The sequence below is a fragment of the Triturus cristatus genome, chromosome 11 (genome assembly GCF_964204655.1).
Source record: "Triturus cristatus chromosome 11, aTriCri1.1, whole genome shotgun sequence".
Classification (NCBI taxonomy): Eukaryota; Metazoa; Chordata; class Amphibia; order Caudata; family Salamandridae; genus Triturus; species Triturus cristatus.
In genome coordinates, this window is record NC_140594.1 from 530,306,874 (window position 1) to 530,322,053 (window position 15,180).

The following is a 15,180-nucleotide window of genomic DNA, read 5'->3' on the forward strand; positions in this document are numbered from 1 at the left end:
CTTCATCTGCTGTCTGATGTTGCATCTAAGGACTAAGTCCTTAGCCTCTTTATAGAGACCTGGCCACCAGTAGCGTTGCTGCAATACTTAAAGAGTAGCAGTCACGCCTGCGTGTGCTGATGCCAGACCTTCATGCGCTGCCAGGATTAAACCCAATCTGCAGTCTGACTGTGGTATTAATCTATCTCCCACTCCAGGAACGTGAGCAAATTGTATATTTTGTGCATCTAACTTGTAGAAGTACTGGAGGGGAAATGCTTTCAGGAAGTGGGTGTTGTTGCATGCAGCGTTGACAGCCACCATGATATATTTGTCTATCGTCTTACTTGAACGATTAATTGCATTGACTGCAGCAGTTTGCACTGTTGCTTTTGCGGCTTCATCAGCCTAGGAATTCCCTGCAACGTGTACGCCAACAACTTGGTGACTCAATGTGTTGATTACATGAGTTAGCAATAAGCAATCTTTCAGCTTTGCCACCTGTTCCCAAAGCATCCTGTGCTTTATTGTGCACCCTTTGAATCTCTGAATTCAATTCGGCCCCAGTAGTGTAGATATTCATTATAGGACTGGACACAGTAATACGAATCACACACTGTCAGAGTGGGAAATCCAGAATGTCAGAATTAGTTCCCTAAATTCAGCCAACTGTGCAGTCACCACGTGACTATGTGTAGGTTCTCTCAGGAAATAATTCTCCATCCTGCATGAACCCTTTACGGCCCCACATGCTTCTCAATATTGGTGCTTTGTCCCTACGGCAGGCTGGGCAGAACCATCAGTATATATGATGTAATCAGACTGATCTAGAGGCATTATTTCATTAGGCTGAGGGTATTCTGGTTTGTATTGCAGAAAAGCTCGTATTTGTAGTGTAGAGTCAAATCTCTAGTCTACATCTGCTGCGGTGGGTGAGTTAGCCCATTGTATCCATCGTGGATGTAATACTTTTGCGTTCGGAACGCTTGCTCTTGTTACGGTCTCTAAGGTCGGCACTGGGATTACAATGATTTGTTTAACCCGTGCCAGTGCTTTCTCCCTCACCACAGCAGTCTATACTGCTGTCACTATTATTTCTGTCGGTGCAAAATGCATTTCGGCATTGGTGTATAAATGCAATTTATATGTAATCAGTATACTGTCACCTTCATTGATTGTAACATGGGTATGACCACGATGTGTTTTTTTGTTTTTTTTAATATAGCGCAAACTTGACCCGAATCCAATCAGGTATCAGAGCGCTTTACATAGCACGAGTTACGTTACATGAGGACACACATTAATTTTTTTTGTTAGGCACGGGGAGATTAAGTGATTTGCCCAGAATCACAGGATGTTTAGCGTCGTTACCGAGAATCAAACCCAGTTCCCCCAGGGCCGAGGTCGAGCGCCCTAACCGTTAGGCCAACTCCTCTCCCATGTCCATGCAATTAAGCGAATCACCAGGTTTGTTATGTTTACAAGTGTGTGAAGGTGCTTTAAAGCTAGCATTTCAGCTTGTACTAAACATAGTATGTTTGTATGTTCAGTGGTCTAGTGTGTGCTTTAAAAATCTGGACGTATCAAATCACAGAACGGTTTAACCCATTCTGCGTAATCTGGAATGTATGTTCTACCAAAATTTAGAAATCCTAATATGGATTGTAACCTTTTCAATGTAGTTGGATTTAGTAAGAACCCGCTCTTTTCTAAGCAATGTATCGCAAGATTCCTTCCTTCACTTGACAGCTCATATGCCAGAAACAGGACACTAAGACTGGCAATGTTTGATTTTTTAAAGTTACATTTGTAGCGCATGTGAGCATGTCCCACAATTATGTTAAATGTTATTAAGTCACCATCCATTAAATATATGTCATCAGTGCCTGATCAGGTATGAGGAATTCCTATAGCCAGACGGCCAGGACATTTTGTTTGGGGTCAAGGAAAACAAGTTTATGTGTATTTTGTCCTTGAGACAAGTAGGCCCAACACCCTGCAGCACAAACCCTTCAGGCTGCCAGTTTGCAGTACCACATCATGAATCAGGGAAGGGCATTGTCTGCAGTTAAGGTAATGTTTTTGTCCTTATGTTAATGCTGTTCAAACTGTATTTATGGTTCATTAATTGAAAGTCTTTATTATTAATGTAAGCGCTCTAAATAAATGTTGTAAACTCAGTCTGCACTACGGATAGTGGGTCCAGTATAAAAATGTGTACACATGTTTTCAGAGTTTAGCAATATGAGGCTATGTATAATGCTCCCAGAATTCTCTCTGATTTGATGCAATTATTTGCAGAAGCTTGAAAGCAAGATGTAGGATTCTTTGCTTTCAAAATACAATGTTCATAAAAAAATGAAAGGAAAAGAACCTTTTGCTGCTTTACTGTAAAATTTCAGTAACCATTTCTTTGCAGCATCATTTAGCAACATGTGTTGATGCATGCTAGTATTTACCAAAAATATTCATAATGGAAAATCAGTGTAACCAGTTTCAATAAAATTATGGGAAACAAAAATAAACACGCATTGGCAAAGCTAGTAGGTCTGAAATTGGTGGTCAGGTTTTCAATTTTGTCAATGTATGAATTGTTTTGGCATGGTTTTTGTAAATCCTTATTGGTGTAGGAGCTGCCGGGCCCTCACCATTATAACAAACATTGGCAAAAGCAAAAATAGTTTTTGGTCTCAAAAAGCACACACTGCCTCAGTAGTTACTGGCACTGAACAAAACTACTTTGTGTGCCGATATGCTCCTTGTGAAAGAGCAGAATGCTGTCACTCACAGTGAAGCCAGCGGATACAGAAAGAGCGAGACGGAATTTTAATAAATGCAAAAGGTCATGGTCAACGCCAGACCAAATTTGGGGCCCAATTATTAAAGAAAGTCTCAAAAGAGCACCCATGGTATATGTCCTTACATTAACTGCAGCTATAAAGCTTTTGTGAATTCCCAAGAATTTACAGAAGCAGGACAAGAAATAGTACTCCTAGAAAATATTTGTGAACTGCATTTTAGCATCAGCAAATATGTATGTGTAGATTCGCTCATGCGAAAATCTGAGTGTTTGCAACTTCACTTTCCCGCCAACCACCTTTTTCCCAAACTCTGGAAGAAGGTTTACGTCTGCCATTGTCAGAAGTACATTTCCAACATTTCTCAGTATGGCAAAAGATTAGAGAAGAGTTGTTGAAAACCCTTAAAACATGCAAGTTAGTAGATTTGCACAGACTCAAAAGGGCATTCTAACCCTGGAACTATTGCTTAACACTACCTTCAGCCCCAGTATGTAGATCTGCGGAAACGTGGCAACATAAGGGGATATCCAGTATTCAAATTCTACTATGGTATGAGCCCTGGTATAATCAGAGAGTCCATATCAGAGCTCTTATATAATGAGATTGCTACCATAATTTGTTGCCACACTACATGGCACCAAATAGACAAGTGGATTTTGTTACAGGACAAGTAGATTTATAAAGCAACCTGCCACATAGACAAGTAGATATTTTATTAAATTCCACACCCCTGCTGATCATTAAACTGTTTTAAAACCTCTGTTACTCTAGTTGAAAACAACTTGGGCTATTCTTATAACCCTGATGTAAACCAACAGAATGGACTCTGAAATCCTAACGTGGAAAATGTGGTCAAATACCTGCTTTTAGATGCTATATTTTGGCAGAAAAATCAGTTTGACATATCTACTGTGGTTCTGTTTTCCTTCCTCGCTATAATGTTCATTAGTGGCGTGCTTGTTGTGTACTGAAAATGTGCAAGTAGTTGTGCTTAATTGTCTGTAGCAGGGCCGGACTGCCTATAGCAGGCACCAGGCGTTTTCCCAGTCGGCCGGAAGGGTGCGGGCCGGTTTTGTTACAAGCGACCAGTTTTGCAGCAGTGCTGCAATATTTGCCCCGTAACAAAAGTGACAGCGGGAGTGGTGCTTTTCACTTCCAGCAGTCCTCCCCCCTCAGCCCCCCCCCATTCCCCTTGCCGGTGGAGCTGGGTGCCAGGGCTGGTTTCTATTCCCAGTCCGGTCATGGGCTGTTGTCTAATACTTGACAGTATGAATAATCTGGTTTCATCACGGGCAACAAGGGACTATTTATTGATGAGGTGCAACTTTCTATTACACTCAGGTATTCAAGGTGTTGGAGAATTTCCCCAACTTGTTTTTTTAGCTGAATTTTTAATGGGGTATTGTCTTTGGGGTTGTGGGTTCGGCCTCAGTGGTATTTCAAGATAAGGGGAACCGTCATACTACCCCCCCCATGGTTGCGATATAATGCTGGAGCTTGCGCTTACACCCACTACTGGGCATATGAGTGTTTTACTCGTTTTGGACGAGGTTTGAGAAGGCAGGATAAATTAATGTTTCTCCGTTAGGGTAGTCCATGATGAATTCTGGTGGACAATCCTTTTCGGCCAAGAGACTGTCATAGCAAGCTGGCAGTTCTCCCAAAAGAGAAACTTAAATGGTCTTTGCATGTCCCCCTCCATTTGGAGTTGCATCTTGTATAACAGATGTGAAACATATACCTGTGTATCCGGTGTTTTCACATGGATATAGTCACTCAGCTCTGCTGCCGCCATACAATCCATCAGGTTCCGGCGAACTATTGTGACCTCTGCCACACTGTCCAGCATGGTAAGAGCCCATTTCCCGTTCAGAAGCAAAGTCCTCAATATCCGTGGCATGCTTAACCTTAAGTCCAGCTACCTTCTTTTTAAATTTAGGTTTAGATGTTTCAGGTTTGTCTTCCTGTTTAATTATGTGGTCAGATGAGCATTGTGAGTCTTTCGGTTTCACATACTCCTCCGATCTGCGCTCTGACCATCCACCTCTCTCTGAACGTTTTTTGGATGATGCCTGAAAGGAACAAGACAAATGTTGATCAGTATCCTGATACCGGTCAGGCAGTCTAATATAATAACCGTTACGCAGGTTATAGCACTTTTCTGAGGCTTCCAGTTGAGGAGGCCCACCCCGTGATTACATTATGTCTTTATTTTTATTATCCCACTTCTTTGTGGAAGACATGGTTGCTTGCTTTGAGTTGTCCTTTTTTTGAACTACTCTTCAGTTGTAGTTTACCAGGTTTGCGTCCCAAATTATCTCTACCGAGTGTTGCACAGGTCTTCGACAATTTCAGGTAAGTCGCCCTCCTGTCTCAAAGCTATATCTCTCAGACACTAGCATATTGCCAAAGCTGCTGCTTCCCCTTTATTCTTACTTAATATAATGGCAGATACTGCTGCAAACTCGCCCATTAGTTTCCTCCCCAAATCCAGGGCAGGTGCTGCCTCGTCCTCATTCTGAATCTGTTTAAGTACTTCAGGCAAAACAGCTAATGAAGGGGTGTGAGAAAGTGCCATCTTTCTTGCATGGTATGCCCCCACTTTTTGCTGAATGCACTTTGACTGAGTGTGCCCTGGACTCCTGCCAATCAGGTGCCCAGGGCCTATGTTCCTTCCCTAAAACCTAAAACCCCAAATTGGCAAACCCTGGCCACATGTCAGCCCGTGGTAAAATGTACCCTGGGTACCCAGGGCCTTGTGACCAGGGAAGGCCTCTAAGGGCTGCAGCACTTATTGTGCCACCCTTAGAGGCCCTGTACCCTAACACAGACACACTGCCCTTGCAGGCTGAGTGTCATGGTAAAAGACAAAACAAAGAGTCGACATGGTACACATCCCTGTGTGCCATGCCCACAACCTACACTGCCCTGGCATACATCAGCCACCCCTCTAGCTGGGTGCCCTATGCCAGTGGTGTGGGCACAGGAGCATGAGCCCTGTGCCCCTACAGTACCCAGGTCCATTCCTGGGCACTGTAAGTGCAGTGCTGTCATTCAAGAGTATATGGTGCTGAGAGCTCGTCAAACACGAACTCCACAGCACCATAATGGCAACACTGAAGACTGAGAAGTTTGCTATCAAACTTCTCAGCACATTAAACCCGCACTGATGCCAGTGTGGGATTTAATGTACAAAGCACTACAGAGGGCATCTTAGAGATGCCCCCTGAAACCTAACCTACAATCCACGTCTTGTCTGGGAGGCTGCCTAGGCTGCCACACAGCAGACATGTTGCTGGACCCCTGGGTGGAGAGCCCCCGCTCTCCTGGGCCTGCAACAATGCATATCCTGGGCGAGGTGCTAGGTCTCCTCCCCCAGGATGGGCAGGGGGAAGCTTCAAAGGCATGCCGCCTTTGTGAGCTTCTCCAGGCCACTTGCTGTACCCAGCAAACTGGCCCCCACTGGTTCTGACCCCTCTCTGGCGGGAAGACTGGCCGGAAACCCCAAGTAAGGGCAAGGGATGTGCCAGCCTCTGCCAACCCCCACCCCTCAGGTGGGGGAGGCGAGGTGAAGCACATCTCCAGGCTCTCACCATCTTGAAGATGGGAAGCCCTGCCCAATCAGGACTAGGCTACTGCCCCCTACCACAGGAGAGTGGCAGGATAGGGGGTGTACCCACCCCAGGGCAGAGACTGTTTAAAGAAGGGCAAGCGGCATAAGTGAGCTTAGAGCTTTCGGATTTCTACCAGGTTTTGGCAGCAAAATCAAGAGCGCTTTGTGCAAGGAAGCTGGGAGACAGGAGGTTTCTAATGCCTCAGCATATCTAGCTTGTAGGCAGGGCGATCCTAATGGATGAGGCAGGCTAGAAGAGAACCAGCTCTGTCTGCCACCGCACGAGTTTTGGCAGAGTGGGCTGTATAATTTTGGCAAGGCAGCCTCTCCAATAATACTGCACTCTTCGTGCACCTCTGCCAAGCACTGCCTTCCAGTAGGGTTATCTGTTGCAGTAGCTCCAACCGCAGCAATTTCCGCTCAATGCGTGTACGGATTTGCGTGTGAATTTATAGTAACCGTATCCATGCTTCTGTGTCGAGGCTTCAGCCTGGCGGACATTGTTTATTCTCCTGTGATAGCCATGTCGCCTCATGGCCAGATTACAAACCACAACATTTGCACAATGTGTGCTCAGGCCTTGTACTAAATGTTCAAGGTGTCTTGATAGTGTACTTACAAAGTGGATATGTAAAGCAATTTGTTTTCAGAGAAACTAATCCTGCACTGCACTGTCACGCAAGCAAATGTGTGTCACAATTCATCCTGTAGGAAAGAAGCACCTTAAGAAACTTGTGCATGTAAAGTGGCAGTCTTTCTTCTCGGGCCTAACCTAGCCATGTGACACTTTTACCTCTCTCTCTCTTACCATATCATGTGGTATGAGACAGCAACAAGTGCATTCATTAGCACTTAAAAAAAATACAGGCCACAGACTGTCCACCTTTTCTTCATGCATTACCTACACACTTAAGTCAAGCCATTTAAGCTATGAGATTAAGGAACAGAAGCTTCGAGGAAAAAACAAAATTACAGAAGAACAAGTTACTTACCTTCGGTAACGCTTTTTCTGGTGGATACAGTATCTGCCTGTGGATTCCTCACCTTGTGAATATCCCCTGCGCCAGCATTCCACTGAACTTTTTTCCCCAGCTCTCTACGCCGAGGTGGACGTCATAATACCTTGGCTCCGCTCGCGACTCCGTATGACGTCACCGGAGCCATAAGAGAGCCACGTCGGCGTGATGACGTCAGTTCCACCTATGTTTTCTTGTGCCTCCGAGGCAAACAGATGGACCAACAACAGATTCAAAATATACACAGTATACAACATTCAAATAAATATATACAGTACATATACAAAAAGGAAAGCTAAGGAACATAAGCATTTCCTATAAGTGTGCCAGATAGAAAGAAGACACAATGTAAAACACATGTCAAACAAGACAACCTTTAAGGTATACAAAGGTGGACAACGGGGAGGCGGGTGGGCCAGTGAGGAATCCACAGGCAGATACTGTATCCGCCAGAAAAAGCGTTACCGAAGGTAAGTAACTTGTTCTTCTGATGGATACATCTGCTAGTGGATTCCTCACCTTGTGAATAGATTCCCACAGCAGTCCCACTCCCGGAGGAGGGTATCCACCTTTCTATACCAAAAAGTCCTGTAAGACAGAGCGCGCAAAGTGGCCCTCCCTCCTCATCTCAGAGTCTAAGCAATAATGCTTTGCGAAAGTATGGAGGGAGGCCCAAGTCGTGGCCTTACAAATGTCTGCCACAGGAACAACCCTGGCCAAAGCAGAAGTAGAAGATTTAGCTCTAGTTGAATGAGCTCTAATACCCTCAGGTGGAACCTTACCAGCAAGGGCGTAGCAGATCTTGATGGCTAGGATGATCCATCTGGACAGAGTACGCTTGTGCACAGCTTTTCCTTTAGAATGTCCAACATAGCCCACGAAGAGCTGATCGTCCAAACGAAAGTCTTTTGTTCTGTCGAAGTAAAAGCTCACAGCTATTTTTGGGTCCAGTCGGTGAAGGTTGAGGAGGCGGATAAAACACAGGGAGAGTAACAGACTGCCCCAGATGTAAGGGAGTAACTACCTTAGGTAGGAAAGCAGCCCTGGTCCTAAGAACCATCCTTTCAGCATGTAAGGTTAAAAAAGGGGGTTTAGAACCAAGAGCTTGAAGCTCACTCACCCTCCTTGCCGAGGTTATGGCTACAAGAAAAAACGTCTTAAAGGACAATAGCCTCAAAGGACAGCTATGAAGGGGCTCAAAAGAGGACTCCATCAAGAAAGTTAAGACAAGATTAAGGTCTCACTGTGGCATTACAAAAGGAGTAGGTGGAAACCTGTTTGTAAGGCCTTTGATAAAACTTAAAACGATAGGAGATTTAAATAATGACGGCTGATCTGGAATACACAGAAAAGCCGATAAGGCCTATAGTTAGCCCTTGACCGTGGCCACAGCACAGCCCTGCTGAGCCAAGGAAAGAGTAAACTGGAGCACATTAGAAAGATGGGCTTTTAAAGTGTCAATGGATCTCTCTCCACACCATTTAACAAACTAAGACCACCTATAAGAGTAAATGGACCTGGGGGAGTGTCGCCTGGCCGATAAAATAACATCCACCACATCAGGCGGGAGAGAGCAGGAACTCAGGTTGCACCGTTCAATCTCCAGGCATGAAGGTGCAGGCTCTGGAGGTGGGGGTGAAGAACCTACCCCTCCGACTGCGAGAGGAGGTCAGGCTTGAGAGGGAGACGGAGCGGAGGGTGCGATGAGAGGTGAAGTAGATCTGTGTACCACACCCTTCTTGGCCAATCCGGAGCGACCAAAATAACTTGGGCCCGGTCTTGGCGAATCTTCCTCAGAACCCAAGGAATCAAGGGTATGGGAGGAAACACGTAAAGGAGTTGTGAGCTCCAACTCAACTGAAACGTGTCACCCAACGCCCCCTGTATCGGAAACTGGAGACTGCAGAATGACGGGCAATGCGCGTTCTCGCGGGTGGCAAATAGGTCTATCCGAGGAGACCCCCACGTCCGAAAGACGCGACGAACCACCTCCGGATGGAGCCTCCACTCGTGGTCGGCGGAGAACTGTCGACTGAGACTGTCCGCACGTACGTTCAGCACCCCGGCCAGATGATTCGCCATCAAGCAAATCCGATGATCCTGAGCCCAGGACCAGAGCCGTAACGCTTCCCTGCAGAGACGATATGACCCTACTCCTCCCTGCTTGTTGAAATACCTCATTGCGGTAGTGTTGTCCGTCAGGACTTGAACCGACTGACCGCGAAGGGAAGGGAGAAAGGCCTTGAGCGCCAAACGTATATCCCGTAATTCCAGAAGTTTGATGTGAAGCAACCTTTCCTCTGCAGACCATAGACCCTTGATCTCCAGATCCCCCAGATGAGCACCCTACCCCAGGGTGGAGGCATCCGTTAATACTGTCCCCACCGATGGAGGAAGATGAAAGGGCTTTACTTGAGATTGCCCACCACGCTCCACCAAAATAAATCCGCTGCAGCTTCTCTGGAGAGCCTGATCGACTCTCTGAGATCTCCGTTGTGCTGATACCACTGCCTGCGGAGGCACCACTGGAGTGCCCTCATGTGCCAGCGTGCATGGTTGACCAACAGAATACAGGAGGCGAACAGACCGAGCAGGCGAAGGACCTTCAGAACTGGAACAACCGCTCCATTGTGGAATAAAGGGACCATTTACTGAATGTCGAGAATTCTTTGAGGAGGAGGAAATGCTCGACACACAGTAGTGTCCAGTACCGCCCCTATGAACAGGTTGCGTTGAGAGGGCACCAGGTGAGATTTGGGCACATTGATCGAAAAACCCAAGTCGAATAATAGCCGAGATGTTACCTGCAGATGATGTTGCACCATCTCTGGGGACTCTGCTTTCAGAAGCCAGTCGTCCAGGTAGGGGAACACTGGAATCCCCGACCTCCTGAGAGGAGCAGCCACCACTGCCATCACCTTCGTGAAGACTCGAGGTGCGGTAGTAAGACCAAACGGAAGGACCGCAAACTGGTAGTGTTGCGACCCAACCGTAAAACGGAGATACTTCCTGTGCGACTTCAGGATTGGGATGTGGAAATACGCATCCTGCAAGTCGATCAACACCATCCAGTCTCCTTGCTGCAACGCTTGAAGAACCTGTGCAAGGGTCAGCATATTGAATTTCTCCTGTTTCAGGTAAAAATTCAAGACTCTGAGGTCCAGGATCGGACGCAATCTGCCGTCCTTTTTGGGAATCAGAAAATACCGGGATTAGCATCCCTGACCCCTTTCTTGCTCTGGAACCACCTCTATTGCACCTTTCTGAAGCAATGCAAGAACCTCCTTCTGCAGAAGAAGCAGATGGTCTTCTTAACAAAAACCTTGGCAAGGAGGGTAAGGGGGAGGAAACTCCCGAAAGGGAAGGGCGTACCCATTCTCCACGAGGTTCAAAACCCAAAGGTCCGTCGTGACCAATTTCCAACCTCGCAGAAAGTGGAACACCCGACCCCCCACAGGTCTCACATGATCTAGGATGGGGGATCTAGGGCTGCTTCCCTGAAGCTTCATTGGGAGCAGAGGAGGCAGAAGATGAAGATGGGTTGCGGCCAGAACCTCTCCGTCCCCTTTGCCTACCTCTATATGACCTATAGAGGGGATTCTGCTGCTGCTGCTGTTGCTGCTGCTGAGGTGGCCGGAAGGTACGATATGAGGACCTCCCAAATCCTCTAAATTTTCTGAATCCAAATCCCTTAGCAGGAGTCTGTAAACCCAAAGACTTCGCAGTAACCCTGCTATCTTTAAACCTTTGCAAGGCGGAATCGGCCTTCTCCCCAAACAGTTTCTCGCCATCAAAAGGCAAGTCAATTAACGTGAACATCCGCAAAAAAGCCGGGAGAACGAAGCCAAGCTTGCCTCCTAGTGGCTATCGAAGACCCCATAATTCTAGCCACAGAATCAGATGTGTCTAGACCAGACTGAATAACCTGCCTTGCAGCAGCTTGAGTGTTCGTGACCACCTCAATAAAAGAGGCTTTCCCTTCTTCTGGCAGCTTAGGGGCTAATAACTTCATAGAGTCCATCAGTGCATGAACATAGCGCCCCAATAAACAAGTGGCATTGGTCGATTTAAGAGCCATGCTTCCAGACGAAAAGACCTTTTTGGCTGTTTGATCAGTCGTCTTAGAATCCCTATCCGCTGGTGTTTGAGGGAAAGCACCTGACGATTGCTTCGAGCATGAAGCTTGCACCACAAGGCTCTCTGGAGAAGGATGAGAAGAAAGAAAGCTTGGAGCCACCCTGTATCTACTTGCCACTTGTCTGGATACTGCAGGCGAAGAAAGAGGCTTGCGCCAAACGTCCATCACTGGCTCTAATATAGCCTCATTAAAAGGTAACAAAGGCTCTACAATTGACGAAGGTGAATGCAGAACTTCAGTCAAAAGGTTCGGTTTATATTTAGCAGAGGGTAACTGTAAGTCTAGCAACTCTGCAGCCTTTTTGATGACCGAATGATAAGGGGCCAATTCTTGTGGTGGTGAAGACCTAGCAGAAGAATGCTCCCACTCCGGAGTAGTATCAAGACCACTAGCATCCTGAATGCCTTCAAAGTCATCAGAAGATCCATCAACCTCACCTTCTTCCACTTCCTCCCTATAACGCTCCTCTTCCAAAACCCTCTGGGCCTCTCTTCAAGAACGGATCAGAGGACCCGGCGTCGGCGGTGCCGTACGCGGAGTTGGCAGAACCGAACCTGGAGTCGGCGGCGCTGGAGGAGTAGGCGGCGCCGGGCATGGAGCAGATGGAGTCGGCATCGGCGTCGAGGGAGGCTCCGAAGAAGACAAACGATCCAGACGAAGCCGGGTTCGATCTCTAGACGGCGCCGGGAACTGCCATGAAGGAGCCATCGGCAAGAAGGGCATAAGAGGAGCTTGAGCATAATGATGCGGCACTCCCAAAGTGTATGCCATAGGACCCACGAGACCAGATGGTGCGCCGGATGGGAAGGCAGCCCTTTGAAAAATCCCATACATCACATTGAGGAAATGCGTTGAATCCGCACCCGGAGTCGGGAACTGCGGGTATGGGTTTGACCCTGGATCCGGTCGTGGAGTACCAGGAACCAGACCGCGCCGGAGTCCGCTTCGACAAAGGTGACTTCTTTAGAGACATTCGAGAAGGGGAAGGAGATGGAGATACAACTTCCCTGCTTCGACGCCAAGGCGACCTCGAAGCCTTACTCCTCGACGATCGGCGCTGAGAGCTATGCTTCCTCTTCTTATGATGTTTCTTCGACTTCGAAGAGTGTGAAGTCGACGACTCCGGCCTCGACTTCTCCTTTTTCCTACCTCTTCTTTCCTTCTTCGCCTTGGCCATGAAGAGTTTCGCCTCCCTCTCCTTCAGGGCCTTAGTGTTCATCTTTCTACAGCTGGAGCAGTCCTCCACATCATGATCTGAAGAAAGACACCACAAACAATCCTCGTGGGGGTCAGTCATGGACATGTGGCCCCCACATTCCCTACAAGGTTTAAAACCTGACCTTCTTGTCGAAGACATAGCTTATCCAGAAACAGTAACCCACTACAAGACTACAAAGTAGCAGGAGAGTGCTGGAAAACCGTTATGCGTAGACGGCGCGGAAAAAAGGGAACTGACGTCATCACGCCGACGTGAATCTCTTATGGCTCCAGTGACGTCATGTGGAGTAGCGAGCGGAGCCGAGGTATTATGACGTCCAGGTCGGCGTAGAGAGCTGGGGAAAAAAGTTCAGTGGAAAGCTGGCACAGGGGATATTCACAAGGTGAGGAATCCACTGGCAGATGTATCCATCAGAAATTCTGTGGCCAAAATAAAGTATGGAAAACAGAAAAAGAGATTTCAGTACAGCATAAAGAGACACTGAAAACCTTCTAACAGTAGGAAAGCCGCAGAGCTGTGAAAAAATCCAAGGCCTAAAACTGTTCAAAGAAAACAACGATACTCCTACCACAGAATAGTATAGTGCTGATGTGGGCAGCTTGAAAAAGGTGGTTATTTTCACCCGCTGAACCTCTGTCTGAATATCCTAAAAAATGAAATGTGCCTCTTTTGTTGCAAAGTTATGAAAATGTGTCTGCTGCCAGCTTCATCCATATAGCTTTTATTCCATGACGCTAATAATGATGATGAATATAGAAACTGGTTGTAATCTGGACCTCCGCATCAAAATTAATAAAGTGGGATAGTTGATCATAAAATGTACAGATTTCCACAGCTACTTGTGTTAAACCGATAACTGGGAAAAAACAGGCTTACTTGCTTAACCGAATCCATCCTTGAAGACATCTGTTGCTGTTTCTCTTCCATGCTGTGTGGATCTGTATCATTGTCCAAAAAGTACAAATGTTTATTTTCTCCATCCAATCTGGAAATCAGATGTTTGAACCCATGGAGAAATTGTAATGGTTCAATCACATAACTTACGTTTGAAAATTCTAGTAAGCCCCTGTGTATAAACAAAGTAGAGTAGAAAGTAAGAATTTAATACATACTTGAATTAAAAAAAGATGCATTGTTATCAATATTTCAGATCATGGGGAGGTACCCCCACCCTATAAATGCAATTAATTTCAAAGAACGGTTTCTATGTGTAAATCCTAGCTCTATACTGACAAACAATGTGATCTTGACCATTACGTCCTCTTCACTCTTACGCTACAGTCCTTTATTTTATGTGACAAACTTTCTTGAAGGAAGACATTTTCCAGGCCTACTAAAATGAGCAATATTGAAACAAGTCTCTGTTTATATTAAGAACCCCTGGGTCCTGAAAAACACGGTCTCTCACTCTCACTTCCTGTTTAGTCAACCTTGGTATCTGTCATTGCTTTTGGATTTTAGGCATCGGGTCACGTAGGGCATGAGCAAGTCCACATCTCTGACACCAATGGCCCAGAATCAGAAGGCGGCCCTGTCCAGCAATGTCCGCAAACTGGATCATCTGAAAATTTTTATTCGGCTAAAATAGCCACAATATTACAATACAACGTGGTGGTACCTCGGTATAAGAAAGCTAGGTGGAGGGGAACGTGACTTCACTGTGGCAGCTGCCAGGGTATGGAATTCTCTTCTGGAGCACATCAGGAGCCTTAGTTCTCACCTGATGTTCAGGCGAGCAAGTTCTAACTTGGCTTTTTGCGGATTAAAATCTCCTTCTGGGGGTAGTTTGGTGCGGACCCTGTTGTTCTGAGCTGCCGCCTCCCTCACAGTTCACTCCCCTGCATAGCGCTTTGATGCCTTTTTGGTCTAATGCGCTCAACAAATGCTACTTATACAATAAATGCATGCATTTTAAACCTAAAATAACATGATCTTAAAATAAGAAATACAAAAATACCATCAACGGTATAAACATATATTTTTGTCCACAAGTAACATTCCCAAAATCAGAGATAAAATGCCAGCAATCATAAAACAATTTCCTTACTCAATCTAGACTTTGAGGGGTTTGGTTATCACCTCCATACAATTTTCTGATTTTCAGAGCACACTGATACGGCATGGCCCATTTGTTCTGTGGCAAGTTGTTGCAAAAAAATCATAGCGATTTTTTGTAGTTTGATATTTGCAGCTCTAATGCTGGAATTAAAAATCGTTTGATGGGCCTAGACAAGGTGCTAAATGGCAGACAGCGTGGGGTGCTTTGTGCATAGAGATTATCACAAGAGCATGCGGGTGTATTTCTAAACAAATGCCAGTCGTGTAAAGTCCAGCCACAAAGTGCTGTGTCATATCTGAGGTGAGTTAGATAAACTCTGTTCTGCATGGTCCTCATGATCATTAAATATCGCTGA

At 46.1% G+C, this 15,180-nt stretch overlaps 1 protein-coding gene across 1 annotated transcript in view; it reads right to left on the reverse strand.

The window, feature by feature from the left end:
• The window catches only part of LOC146784520 (disintegrin and metalloproteinase domain-containing protein 9-like), a 1,652,657-nt gene that overhangs the window by 1,297,686 nt on the left and 339,791 nt on the right, over positions 1-15,180 (reverse strand). Inside the window, exon 6 of the mRNA XM_085632972.1 lies at positions 13,643-13,832. Coding sequence (XP_085489098.1) covers positions 13,643-13,832 — 190 coding nt within the window. The remainder of the gene's footprint in view (positions 1-13,642; positions 13,833-15,180) is intronic.